General features: G+C 35.1%; 1 protein-coding gene across 6 annotated transcripts in view; it reads left to right on the forward strand.

Moving 5' to 3' along the window:
• Positions 1-14,946, forward strand: part of PCCA (propionyl-CoA carboxylase subunit alpha) — a 338,552-nt gene that overhangs the window by 95,507 nt on the left and 228,099 nt on the right. For 5 of the 6 annotated variants that reach the window (XM_039849219.1, XM_039849216.1, XM_039849218.1 and 2 more), the window contains one exon: positions 577-708. In XM_039849219.1, coding sequence (XP_039705153.1) covers positions 577-708 — 132 coding nt within the window. Of the gene's footprint in view, positions 1-576; positions 709-14,946 lie in introns of those variants that run through there. The other variant, XM_039849221.1, reaches the window with a different exon arrangement.

A 14,946-nucleotide genomic window follows, 5' to 3' on the forward strand; every position in this document is an offset into this window, starting at 1 on the left:
ATATAAACATTCTCTACTTAATTTTGTCTGTTTCTCTGAGGTATCTTTCTTATTCTCTGAGTGATCTTTCATATTTTCTTGAATTAGTTGATATCCTGTGGTTTTCATCCATGTTATCCCCTACATTTAGTTCAAAGCCTGGCATAGAGTTGGTAGTCAATAAATATGGACATTTGTGTAGATCTAGGCACTGTACTGTAGAGTATTGAGAATACAAAGATTTATAAGGCATTTTAAAAGTGAACTTACTGTTTAGATTGGGTGGCAGGATACAGTATATAAATATAACATCATAGAAGTTGCTTTTCCAAAGAATACTGTTAATATCAAGCAGGAGTTCTTTACTTTTATTTTCCTTTGACCCAATTTTGTTTCACATATCTTTACGCACATTTACTATAAGCAATACAGTATTATATATTTTAATGTATTGGCTCAAATGCGTACTTATAAGTTATTTTTGGCACGTAAATAATTGGTAAGTATATGTGTGGGCTTTTCTTTTTATAAAATTATGACTCTATATTAAGCACCATAATGTTTTTGTTATAATTTTCTACTTGTATTTCTCCACAGGCAGCAGAAGATATCATTTTCATTGGACCTGACGTACATGCTATTCAAGCCATGGGTGACAAGATTGAAAGCAAATTATTAGCTAAGAAAGCAAAGGTTAACACAATTCCTGGCTTTGATGGAGTAGTCAAGGTGAGAAACTGTTTTACTCTTATCTTTATAGTGCATGTCCCCAGGTCAAACATTTTGTAAAAAAATGTAAGATAAAATGCAATTATTGCTTTTAAAACATACATGTGTAGGTTAAAAAAATCAATATTGTTTACTCTTGGATTATTTTAAGTGGCATAAGTTAAAAAGAACAAGGAAGTTCTTAAGCATTTAATGATTGGTATTGGCTCATATTTATTTTCACAGGAAAAATCTCGGTGAGTTAAAAATATGCTGGTAGAGCTCTGGATTTTATTTGATGGTGACATATATTTAATGTTTGAAACATTATGATCTCTGTTTATATTGAGCTTCTGTCCATACGCATAAAATGTAAATATTTTTCTGATGGAAAGTGGTATAGCTATGGATGACTATATATCCCAAACATTACTCCTTAACCATCAAGCAGCTTCTGCAGCCGAAGGCTTCTAAAGAAGAATTGCAGAATTTGGAGTGTGTGTCTAATCCCCTCCTACCCTCCTTAGAAAAATTATTTTTTTCTCATTAGAAGAGAGTTCCTATGTAGACTTTAACCTTGTGATTTGAATTAGTCTGCAAGAATTCTTTATCTCAGTGTTTCTTATTGTTACTGTTTGGGCTGGCAATTCTTTGTGCAGGATTATTTGATGCATCACAGGATAGTTCTTGCGCCCTGGTTAACAATATTTTCATCATCTTGCCCATATTTACCTTAAACTATTGTCCTCCATTTTTTTTTCTTACGAGGAAGAGGTGTTCCCCATCCTCTCTAAAGCTAGTTCTTCCTCTTATCCTCCAGATATACCCTTTATAGACTTTAGGGACTACAGCCTTCACTGGCTATCTTTTCTCTCTTCTGTATCTTAAAAGTCTCCTTGTCTTTCAGATCCTTTCCATTACTATTGCTATTAAAAATGCTCACTCACTCAACAGATGTACTAATCCCTGGGCTAAGTGGGAAGAATGTGGTGATAAATGAGATACCTATGATCCCTCATATCACGGTGTTTCCAGTTTAGTGGAAAGAAATATGTTCTTCCTCTTCATAGAGCACAATGACTCCTTTTCACTCCCCAGCTGCCATCTTAGTTCTCTCTTCCCTTTCACAGCCACACATCTTAGAATTGTCCTCATTCTCTCTCATTTCCACACTTTTCACTTAATCTTTAATATACCAAAGTCTGGCTTCTTTCTCATTCCCACTTAAATTTCTCTTGCAAAGGCTACCAACAACCTCTCCCTCTCACTAAATACAGTGTATAATTTTTAATCTTAGTATTATCTCAATCTCTTTGAGGCATTTTGAGCCTCTTGGTCACCCCTTCCTTCTGGAAATACTCACTTCTGGCATGTTGCTCAGTTCTAGTTTTGTTTTATATTTTGACTTGTTTTCATGTTCTTTCTAAGTTCTCATGCTAGTTATTCTGTCTTTGCTTCTTAAATATTGGTTCTATTCTGGATTCTGAGTAGAATATTTTCTCATTGTACAGACTCACTCTGGGCAGTCTTACCTATTTTTATGCCTTCCAATCTCAAACATATATATCTGTTCTAGACATTTCTTCTGAACTTCAGAACTGCATATCCAGTTGCTTTTTTTATTTTTATATTATTTCATTATTTTATTTTTTAAACTTTTAAAAAATTAAGCTTATTGAGGTAACATTGGTTAATACAATTATATAATTTTCAGGTGTCCAGTTGCTTCTTAAACAGCTCTGCTGGATGCTCCGAAGGCATCTTCAAAGTAACAAGTCAAAGATGAATTCATCATTTTCTCTTTAACCAAGGATTGGCAAACTATGGCTCCATGCATCTGTTTTTGTAAATAAAGTTTTATTGGAACACAGTTATGCTCATTCCTTTACATATTGTCTATGGCTGCTTTCCCGCTATAATGATAGCTGAGTTTAGTAATTGTGACAGAGACCATATGACCCACAAAATCTGAAATATATACTACCTGACCCATTCAGAAAAAATTTGCTGATTCTTGCTATAAACATTTTATCCTTCATTTTTTCTGCCTGAGAAAGCGGTGGTGTTTTCTACGTTGTTTCTCAAGCTAAAAGCTTGGAGTAATTCTTGATAAATACCACAACAGAAAATTTAATTAAATTTCTTTTTGATCCATTTACTTTTCTCATGATAACACCAAGTTCCAGCTACCATCATCTACACTCAATTACTTCATAAACCTAATTGGTCTTCTTGTAGCCAGTTGTGGTTTTGTCCAATCAATTTTTGACACTGCAGCTTGAATGACTTTTCAGAAATCCGGATTTGATCATATGCCTGTATTTGAAAACTCTCGAATGGCTACTCATTTAAATCTTTTAAATAGCTGGACTTTATTTCTCTCTTTAAACTGCTATTATGCCAGTTTACCCTTTTCACTGTATGTACCAACTATATATGACATCTTTCAGATTCTTGAAACTTGCGTACTTAATTCTGTCATATGTGTCGATTCTGCTTTAGTCTTCATTTCTGATTGTATCTTACTTTTTGTTTAGGTTTTGGCTTAAACATCCATTCCTCACAGAGACATTCCTTGCCTGTCTAGATTAGATTAGGCCCTCTGCTGTATTTTCCCTTAATATCCAGCACTTTACTCATCATATTTTAAATCATTCATTTCTTCAGTAAATACTTAAAAAATACGTACTATTTGTTCAGCATTGTTCTAAGTGCTATGGATATAGTAGTGAACAAAACAGATAAAAAATACTGCACTCATGGAGCTTAGAAGAAGGAGGAGACAGACAATAATATATAGTAAACGCACTATAGAAGAAGGAGACAGACAATAATATATAGTAAATGCTATGGTAGAACATAAGACAGGGAATGCTGGAGGGCGTGGCCCATTCTTAATTTTAAATAGGTTTAGCAAGCTATCTAAAGAGGTGATAGGACAAGTCATGCGGCTATCAGGGAGAAGAGCAAAGCACAGTAGGCAGAAAGAATAACAAGTGCAAAGATGTCGAAGTGTACTCGATGTCGAAAAAACAAGGAATCATGTGGCTGGAGTCATCAAGAGAGAGAGAAAAGTCATATGTAACAGAGGTAAGATGTAACAGAGGTAAGATGGCTAGTAGAGAGCTCAGACTTTATAAGGCCTTTTGGTCCTTTTAATGATGGGCTAAATTTCTACTCCCTGCACTGGCTTGAAAGCTCCTTTCTGGCAGGGATTGTACTCTGTTTATTACAGTATCACTTGCATGTGGTGCCTGGCACATAGTCAGTGCTCATTAAATACTTGTCGGATGAATAATGTTCTAGATAATATACATTATCATTTGGTAAACATTTATTAGACACAGCAAAGGAAAGGAACACATAACTGAAAAGCAAGAGAAAAAGTAAAACATAATAGAAATAGATCCACATTGCTCTAGATATTGGAGTTGGCCGATGAGAACTGTAAAATAACTATAATTAATATGTTAAAGAAATTTGAGGAAAACGCGGAGAAATGAGGTAAGCTTATAAAGAACTTCAGGGAATTTGAATCTATAAAAAAGTTAAATAGAAATTTTATAACTGCAAATATTTGAAAATAAGGACTTTGGGTTAACAGTAAACTAAGCAGAATATAGGATTCATGTAGCATGTATCAGTATTTCATTCCTTTTTATGGCTGAATAATATTCCATAGTATGACTATATCACTTTTTAAAAATTTGTTTATTAGTTGATAGACATTTTAGTTATTTTTATCTTTTGGTGATTTTTGAATGGTGCTGCTATGAGCATACATGCACAAGTATTTGTTTAAATACCTATTTTAAGTTCTTTTGGTTATGTACAGGCATACCTTAGAGATATTGTGGATTCGGTTCTAGACCACTGCAGTAAAGCGAGTATTGCAGTAAACTGAGTTGTAATCTTTTTGCTGTAATCTTTTTGGTGGAGGGTCTTGCCTTCAATTTGTAAAAAAATACATCTGTGAAGCAGAATAAAGTAAAATGTGATAAAACAAGATACGCCTGTATACAGGAATAGAATTGCTGGGTCATATGATGGTTCTGTGTTTAACTTTTTGAGGAACTGCCAGGCATCCAAGCCTTTGTGTAATCCCCTCCTCTTCAATTTGGGTAGAACCTGTGATTTGCTTTTCTGACTAATAGAATATGGCAAAGGGTGGTGGCATGTCACTCCCTTAATTAGGTTACATTTTATGGCAAAGGCGATGAGATATTACTTCATTCAGTTACATTAGAGGGCAAAGTGATTGGGTTTCACTCCTGTGATTGTTTCTTCATATAAGACTCTACTTTAGGAGACTAGAGAACAGGTTCTGATTGCTGGATGGTTCTTGATGAAGTAAGCATTCATATTGAGGAAGCCCATATGGCAGTGGATTGCAGGCAGTTTCTAAGCATCTAAGTGTCTGATCTCCATCTGAGAACTAGCAAAAAAGGTGGGTCCCTGAGTCATTTAGCCAACCATCTCAAGGAGCTTGGATTGTCCCCAGTTTAGCTTCCAAGTGAAAATGCGTTGTGGCCCACACCTTGATTGCAGCATTGAAACACCCTGAGCAGAGTATGACAAATCTTTATGAAGCTATCAACCATTGGGTTTTAGTCCTTTACTTTCTCATTTTACAGAGTTGTGCAAGTTTTGGTAGTGGTTCGAATGGATCGCTAGTCAATATTATTGTAATAGTTGTGTGTAGTGCCAGATGGATGCTAGAATCATTGGGGGATCACTTTATAAATTATATAAATGCCTAACTATTGTAAAAAAAAAAAATCTGGCCTTTTTGAGATCTTCAATTTGGGCTTGATTTAGTCACAAGGAAAATGATGAATCCGAGTCTAAATTAATTCTGTCTTGATGAAGAATAGCAGAGTCCTCAGGAGTTTAAGAAAGAAGTCATTAGGAGAGCATTCGATTTGGAAATTCCCTTTGTACAGTAGATTCTTTCTTATGAAGTCAGTTGGTGTAGTGTCTCATGGGAAGAAGGAATGCTCCTTGAGTAAAGGTCTAAAGGTGACTGTTGTAAGCTGAGACATGAGAAATGTGAAGATATTAGAGATACCCATTATCTGAGTACTTAGTTGACTCAGAGATCTTGTGTAACAATGGCAGATTAATAGTCTTCCACCTTTATCAGTAATAATTAGTGAAATTTCTCCTTTTGAGTTGATGGCTAAAATTGGGAAATGGATACTTGATTAGCTGTTGGAGTATTGCCTATTATGTTTTCCTTCATTTTCTTGGCTAATACAGAGCAGTTGTTTTCCATTGTCATTTCTGTTTACAATATCTAGTTGTCTTAATCAAAAGACTGATATTTAATTTCTGGAGTGGGAGCATCTAATTTTATCTATAAGGCCATCAGTTTTTTTTTCTGGATCTTGTTCTGTGTTTGTTTTCAGTCTGTTTCAAAATGTATAGTATGGATTTGAAGATCTGATAATGTGGCTATTTCTCATCTAGTTTTTGCTTGTTTGTAAAATTGACTGTTTCTGGCTTAATACTGTTCACAAAAGGTGAGGAGAGAGTTGGGGTCATAACTCCTTCAAGGTCTACTCCTAAATGCTATCTAAAAGCATTGAAGAGCCCGTCTCTGAAGTCTCCAGTAGATTTTGCTAGCATGTACTCTAGTAGAGTGCAATCTATCTTCATAAAGATTTTGGTGGTAGCCTCCCATCACTTAGTTTTTTCAAACCTCTGGTTTCCTATATAATTAGGGTCTCAAGCCACTCTCAGGATCTTCCTATTCTCCCCTTTAATCCAGTATTTTCTATCTGAGGTTTTTATAAGCAATATGAATCAATTAATATAAATCTGGGGACCCTAGAATATACATAGCTATAATAGTCTCAATTTCTCTATAAATTTCTGTTTAGTATAAGCTTTGGAAAGTTTTTTAAAAATAAAATTATTGGGATGACGTCAGTTAATAAAATCATATAGTTTTCAAGTGTATTTGGAAAGTCTTTGGTAATGACTCTCAGTTCAGAATAAGACCAATAATTCAGCCATAGTTGTTTGCCCTGTTCTAATGGGCTAAAATTTAAAAGGTAATATTGCTTTGAGGGTTTCTGGCTAGCCAGAAGAGAAGGGGAGCAGGTCAGAGGAAGAAAGAGCAGGGCAGCGGGGAATGGAGGCGCATAAGATGGAGAGAAAGGAATAGCAAGATAAAGACAATCAGGTTTGAGGGAATTTGAAGTTTTTCATATTTTTCATTTGGCTTTTTCTATGCCTTTCCTCTTCCCTATGAACTGTGTCATCTCTGTGAATTTTGTAAGGAAACAATTTTGGAATCAATTTTTTTTGGAAGCTTCCTCATGTTAATTAAAAATTACAGAATACATAAAGTATTGGAGATTTTGCTTCTTTTTTCCCCCTAAGGTGCCTCTCATGAACCATTGATATCAAAATCTTACAGAAGCCTACTGTAATTCCAAATAATCCTTGGTGAAATTATGACATTAAGAAAGAACATGAATTTGAGTTACAGATTTAATATATTGAAGAAGAAGTCTTGACTGAGAACATAGACTTAATCCGAGACAAACTGGAGGCTATTGTAATGGCATATGAAATATATTGTTTGTATACTTCATGTCTTGGACCCTCGACCTTCATGTCTTGGCCCTAATTACAGACCTGACAATGTGCAGTGCCTTGGTGGTTTAAGATTTGGAAGGGAGATCTCGCCCAGACCCAGAATCCCATGAACAAAATGAGTCAGGACAGAGGAAAGTTCTCAAGGTTTTGATAAGGGTTTCAAAGCAAATTTAATCTGTTGAAACCTTCTGAGCTCACTGGCTCCTAGAGCCAGCTCCAGGGTGAACTTCTAGGTCCTATGCTTGTCTTCTTCCATATAAATTTTGCCATATGGACTTACAACAAAAAATGTTGAGGATATTTTGTTATTAATCGAGAAGGTTTTGATAGTAATCAGGAAAGTTTCTTCCAATAATAAACATTTTCAAATCTGATCAGAAAATTAAAGGATTCCTCATTCCTAAAGCTCCTGAAAAGGAAATTGGAGCTTTCCCCAGTGTGATATACTTTTCTGACCCTTGTAGTTGGGAGGGTCTCTGAGTATGGGGCTCAGGTAGGCATCAGAGGAGCACTGCAGTTTTTGAATATAAGATCTTGAACTGTGGCTTTTAGCATGTCTTGAACAGATTTCAGTTGATGCGCTAAGATTGCCTCCCAATGATGGTGTCCTTTACTGTAGTAGATAATAAGCTTGGTTATTTTGTCTTTTCAGGGAGGCTGCATTCGACAAATGTATATTTGAATTCGCAACTCTGTTAATTTGGAAAATAGGGAAAAATAGAAAGTAGAAGAGAATACATTCATTTATCTTTTCAATTTTGTCTCTTTGTATGTTTTAGGTGACTTTTAAGATCCTATTATACTCTCACATAATGATAGGTTCTTATTATCTGTGTTAACTTTAACTATGGTGTACATACAGTTCTCAGCACCTATTGTCTGCATTAATTTGTATAGCCACAATGAACCTGCAGGTTATTGTTTTCAGATAAGCATTTAAAAATGTTTTTAAGGAATGCCTTTTTCTCTAAGTTTCAATACTAGTTTTATTTTTAGTTTGCTTTTAATTATTTCTAATGTAAGAGGCTGTGCATAATTTAAAATAAGATTTGGTTATGATTTAGATTTCTTAGGTACTAATTCCACATTCATTTGGAACTACACTAAGTTTCACATTTTGTAGTTTAGATTTAAGTAAAAGATTACTATTGAGGATATTTATGCAGATAGAGGGTTTGCTGATGCAAATAAAGTGTAAATTTTTGGAATACCTTGTGGTTCTAGCAACTACATTAGCAATACTTTTGTATTGGAAGAATGTATGTAGCTAATTCTACCCTTTTTAAATCCATGGGTTAAAAAAAATAGCCTGTGCAATTCCTAAGATTAAATAATTTTTCTTGATAACTATAACTCTGCTTTCCCTGGCCCAGGTAATTTTCATCTCCAACTTGAGTTAATATGGTTTCAGTTTGTTATGTTTCTCTTTAAAACTTTTTTCCCATTTGAATATTTAGAATGCTATATGGAAATGATTTACCACACTTTTCAAACATGTGCAGTAATGTTGTAATAACTGTGTTCTATGTGTTGTGTCAGATGGGTACTAGACTTATCAGGGGAATCACTTTGTAAGTTATATAAATGTCTAACCATTATACTCTACACCTGAAACTAATAAATATTGGGTATAAATTGTAATTGAAAAATAAAAAAATTTAAAACATTGTATGCAGTACTTAAGGAATGGTTTTCCTTATGTCCTGTTCTTGAGTCATCCTTTTCATTAGAGAGAAACTAATGTGTTAAAATGTATTTCTCAAGTAAATACCAGGTATTTGCCTTTAACAAGTTTTGTTTTATTCAACATTTTATAAATTCCATCTCCAGAATATGAGAGCAGAGTGGAGAGTGTGCATCTGAAGCTGTTGGAAGACAAGTTTTGGAATTCCAGCCCACTTGTTTGACAAAGAATAACAAACTGCAGACCCTGATTTCAAATATCTTCAAGTTCCCTTAGGAAGACCTGCAAGTTGACCGACAATTTAGTACATTTTAATGATGCTAAGCTCGGAGTGCATGGGCCCATGTAGGAGGGGCATCAAGGGGCATCATGGCAGATTGTCCAGTGGAAGTGATATTTAAGTGATACTTGATGTCTGAGTAGTAGTAAGTTAGCTAAAAAGTGAGGATGATAGTGGAGACACAGCTCTACAGTCAGTAGAAATATCTTATTGTAAAAGCTTGGAGCTGAGAGATCTTGTGGGCTTTAGAAAGCTGTAGGTATGCAGTGTGAGGGACTGTAAGAGAGCTGGAGAGCAGTTTAGGATCCAGATATGCATGGCTTGAATGCTGTGCACCTAGATTTGGAGGTTATTCTTGTGACTTTGGGAGCCTCTGAATGGATTCATGTAGAAGAATTAACATGATAAAATTGCGGAACATAAAAACTTATTTTGGCTTGTGATGTGGGGAATGTATTGGAACAAAGCAAAACTCAAGATTGGTAGATGAATTAGAGTGTTCTTTCTTTAATCCAGGCTAAAAACGTTAGGGGCTCAAAATAAAGTTTAGGAAGGAGCAAAGTAAATGGTGTGGAGAGAGATGGTAGAATTTGAATATATAAGATCATGTGATCTGTTAGATGGCAGGTGTGGAGCAGTGGGAGGAATCAACAGTGATTAAATTACCCTATTTGGTTGTAATACTTATCAGCATACCAACTTTGGGGGCAATCATTAAACTTCTCTGAGTTCCTGTTGTCTTAAAAAAGAGAAAGTAATACCCATTTATATCTTAGAGCACAGTAGGCTAAAGTATTTGAATGAGTTTTGTAAATTATGCAGTGTAGATTTAAAGTAGTAATTGTTTTTATCACCTAATTAGCCATACTTGAAAAATTGTGCTCTTTAAAAGAGCCAAATAACAACGACAAAAAACTAGTGCGAAAGGAATCATTAAAAAAAATACAAGGTGACAGAAGGAAATTTAACTTTGAGTGGTGAACACGCAATGCAGTATACATATGTATTATTGAACTGTACATTTGAAACCTTTATAATTTCACCTCAATGAATTTAAAAAAACCTCCCAAATTGAAAAGTGTGTCCTAGTAATTACAAAGTACGTTATTAGACATCAGTATCCTTTCCCCCTGCTAAACCAAGAATAACTTTCCTGATGATGCTTAAAAGACTTTATATTTTTGAAAAAAGATTCAATTATGTTTACTATGCTGTTTCACAATTCTAGAAATGTGCACTAATTTTTAGATTTGGAAGTATACTGAAGTAAAAAGTCTTCTGAGTGACTTAAGAGTTATCTGGAAAACACAGCAGCAGGAACCCATTTCCTGAAGCAAGGAGTGTTGAAAATTTTGCTTTACTTTATATATGAATGCATCGTAGTTTGAGGATGATTTTTGGGTACACAGATCATCTGATCCAGTGAATTGCACTGGGGATGCGTGTGCACATTTTTTTTTTTTTTCGCAGTATCATAGCGCTAGTATTCGATTTTATACAGGTTCAGAGGATGAGTGATGACCACTGGATATATAGTAAACAAGACCAGGCAGGAAAGGAGTAAACTTGGTGGTTTGGATTGGCAGACAGCCCATTTTATCACAGATTGCCAGCCTTAATTGAGTGCTTACTTTGTGCCAGACACTGTTTCAGTGTGTTTCAACCACATTCCAGAGAGGCACACTGGTAGGTAACCCATTCACTGTCACAGAGCCAGTGTTGGGGCCCAGCCTTCTGGCTCCAGCACCTCTGCTTTTAGCCATTGGTCTTTGCTGCCTCATAGGTGGGTGCTATAGAGGGTTAACAAATAAATTAGGCATGCAGAAAAGGCACCTGATTTTTGTTAACTTTTTATATTTTTGTGATCTACTTATTTGGTTATGGCAACATCACCCACCCCTCTCATCATATTCTCTGTAAAACAGAAGTTTTTACTGTTTTGTTCTTGGGTTAGATGATAACAGCTCACTTAATGTAAATCGTGCTGAACTAGAGGAGTAAAAGAAATGGTTGTGGGTTCCATAGGCTTTTTCTTATTTCTCCATTTCTTGAACCGATGTTTTGGAATTACATAGCTTAATACTTTCCTGCAACCCTTCCCTCATCAGTGTTTTCAAAAGTTCAGTTAAAAACTTCAGAACCCGAGTGTAGCTTCCTTTTAAGACAGGCTGGGATTATAGAATGAACCATAGGGATTTTTATCACTTAGAACAGTAGAATCAAATGATATCCTCGGACTGTTCCTTTTTCTTACCTCCTTATTTGAAGCCATCAGAGATATTATTGCTAATCTATTTTGCATTTATTTTTGTACTTTCCTGTGTTTTCTCAATTTTATTGCTTTTGATATGAACACAAAAATATTCTAAATACTTGAATTGAAAATTGTACTAGCAAATTTGCTTTACTCCTTTTGTTGAAATTTTTGTGTTGGACCTTTCTATTTTCAAGGTGATTATTGTCTCACCTGTTAGAAATTTTCTTTTAATAAATTACAGAAAGTTATTGAACAATACTTGAACAGTATGCTTTTTAATGCCTTTAATACTTTCATATATTGCATGTCATATAATTATTATTAGATGTGAGAACTTTCTTAAGAATGTTCTAAAGCTGAGTGTTAGGCAGAACTAGTTTTGCTTTTTCTTCAAATATTACCAGGTTGGATTTGTGAAGAAGGAATGATATTTTCCTTCAGAGAGATGTATTTTATATAAATAAAGGGCAAGTGCATTCAGTATTAATAACTATAAATACTTCACATTTTTATCAAATCAAGTTTAATATCTGTAAATTGAAATGAACATGCTTTCTATTACTTTTTAGTATAACTTAAACTTATAGCCCCTCAATTTGAAAACTTACTGTCATATAAAGTTTGATTATTTAAATTAATGAAATATTTATTTAAAAACAACAGTTTGGGTATTAGCGTCTCCATGTTTTTTAAGAGTAGGTTTTGTGAAGCCTAAATTTCAAACTTTTGAAGTTGCATGAGGCAGTGAGAAAGGTGCTTGACTGAGAATTAAGAGGCAACGGTAATTATTGGGCTTGATTTTGCCCAGTGCCAACAATATTTTATCGAATGTACTTTGTTTTAAACTGAGGCAAAACCCAAGTCTGTGTAGTTCTTAAGCCCCTGTTCTGAACTACTGTGTGGTACTTCCTTGTTATATATCACTTCGATTTGTGAATTTGAACAAGCCACTACATCTCCTTGGTATAAGTTCACTCACTTATAACATTGATACTCTGGAAATGAGTAGTTCTATCGATACTGGAGTAGATCATTTAGGATATTGTCTTACAACAGATATTTCTGTTGAAGCTGATGGATCGCCATTTATTCAGTAATGTGTTGATTGTGTCAATTTGCTAAGCTCTGGGGATTCAGTAGAGAGTAAGACAGCTAGTCATTGCTGTCATGGAGTTCGAGTGTGACGGTCTGTCAGAATTGAAGGACAGAGTGTGAGGTAATCACACAGCAGTGGCACCTAACCTGGTGTAGGAGGACTGGAAAGGCTTTCAAAGAAGGTGACATTTAGGTTAAACCTGAAGCATGCAATGCTGAGTTTAAGAGAAAATGGTAATTTTTCTCTTACTTAGACTACTGCTTTCCAACAGGGACTCCTCACATTCTCTTGCCTTTCTCTAAACTATTCATTTATTCCTTCCTTCTTTCATTCTTTTCATTCAGCAGTTGTTTATTGAATAACTACTGTGTGCCAGGCACTGTTCTAGGCATTTGAAATATATCACTGAACCGAGTAGACATTTCTGCCTTTATGGAGCTTACATTTTAATGAGATAGTTACAGAGGATAGACAATACACGTAATGATAAATTATATGCTAGAAATTTTCAAAATACAGACAGAGCAAGGCCTCTCATTTTCTTTGTCTTTGGCTAAATTTGTCTCTTTAATGTGGCCTGTGAGGTCTGCTTTACTGGAAGCTCACTCTTCAGGCCCCAAGCACCCTGTGTCCCATCATACTTCCATTCATTAGGTTTCCTTTCAAAGTCACTAAGTCTGAGAAGTTTCCTGGAACTCTATTTTTGAGTCCCCCCTTGTCGCATGCCTCCTTCACTTCTTCTGCCTAACATGCATCTTGATAATGATTTCTTCATTGCTGTGCAATCATATTTCAGGCCTGTCTTTTCCAGTAGACTAAATTACATGAGGGCTGGAATGGGGCCTTTATTTTTCCCTCCTGTGTCTTCAGGGCTTAGTATGTGGCATATAGTTATAGAGCTGGTTTGGCGAAAGGAAGTGGGAGAGAAGGGAGTTTCTGGCTGAGCCAAGTAGGATGTGCGTAGGCTGGAGAGAATGCCTGGACTTTGGGGTGGGAAGTGAAGTACGAGGTAGAGAGGGACTGGGGCGAGACTGGTGGCACAGGCAGGCAGGCAGGATCAAGTATTTAAACCAAGTTAGAGTTTAAATTTGGTTCTAAGGCAATGGGGAGTCGTGAAAAGTTGAAGCAAATTTTGAGAATACTAGTTTGTTTTGATAACATATATTGACCTGGAAATAATTAATTAGATAATTTGAATAACACCTTCAAGTATGGTCAATTTAATTTTTAAATTATAAAAGTAGTTATAAAGTATGAAATTTTGATTTTTATGCTGAAAAAGTTCAACATGTACCTAAGAGTATACAATGATAAGTAAAAGTTCTTCCTTTTCCCCAACTCTGAATTCTACTTTGGAGCAGTTACTCAAGATGAGGTTTTTGTATACGTAAGCTTTTATGAACATCCAAATGTGTATTTCTGTCTTAATGTAGATAATGTCATACTATATAATTCTACAACTTGTCCACCCCATATATATTGTATTTTACATGTCTTTAGAGTTTGAGTTATCTTCTTATAACCATATCTAAGTCATCTTTTCCCTGCATAGGGCCAAGGCATTTGGAACTCTACAAAATCCCACGAGGCCCTGCACAACAGGCCATGCCTTCTACCCCTGCTTCATTTTGCTACTTCCTTATTGTGGACCTTTTTTCAGTTTCTAGAACATTTTAAGTACCTTCCTAATCTAGGCTTTTCGTGCAAGTTGTCCTTCTGTTTAGGATTCTTCCTCCTTAATCTTCCCATGGCAGCTAGCTGTTGTTTTTGTAGGGGAGCAGAATTTATTATCTTCAGGTTTTAGTTTGAATTTTACTTCAGAAGGACCCTTTCTGAGCAGTCTGTCTAAAACCGGTTCTCCCTCTCACTCTCTGCCTCAGTACTATTTGTTCCCATGTAACTTTTATTTTAATTCTCAATTGATTTGTTTACTCTCTCTTCTGTTTCATTAGGCTATAAATTTCATGAGGGCAAAAACTATTTCATGTATTGCCCAGTAAATATTTATTGAATTAATGTATAAATGGTTGAATAAGAACATATGGATCAACCACATTCTTTTTAAAGGCCGTGTAATATTCCTTTTAAAAAATAGTTTATTTGAGCTCAACTGACGACATATGCCAGGGAGCAAGATCTCAAATGCTCCCTATATTTCATTTTATATATGTGATACCATTTCTTTGTTGAGAAGCTTTTAAATTGTTTTTATGATTTTCATTTATCAGAATACCACCAACAAATTAAAAGTAATAAATGTCTATGTATCTTTCTGTGTGTATGTGATTATATCTGTAGGATAACTTCCTAAAAATGAAACTAATGCATTGAAAGAC

The sequence above is a fragment of the Pteropus medius genome, unplaced genomic scaffold (genome assembly GCF_902729225.1).
Source record: "Pteropus medius unplaced genomic scaffold, Ma_sr-lr_union100, whole genome shotgun sequence".
Taxonomy (NCBI): domain Eukaryota; kingdom Metazoa; phylum Chordata; class Mammalia; order Chiroptera; family Pteropodidae; genus Pteropus; species Pteropus medius.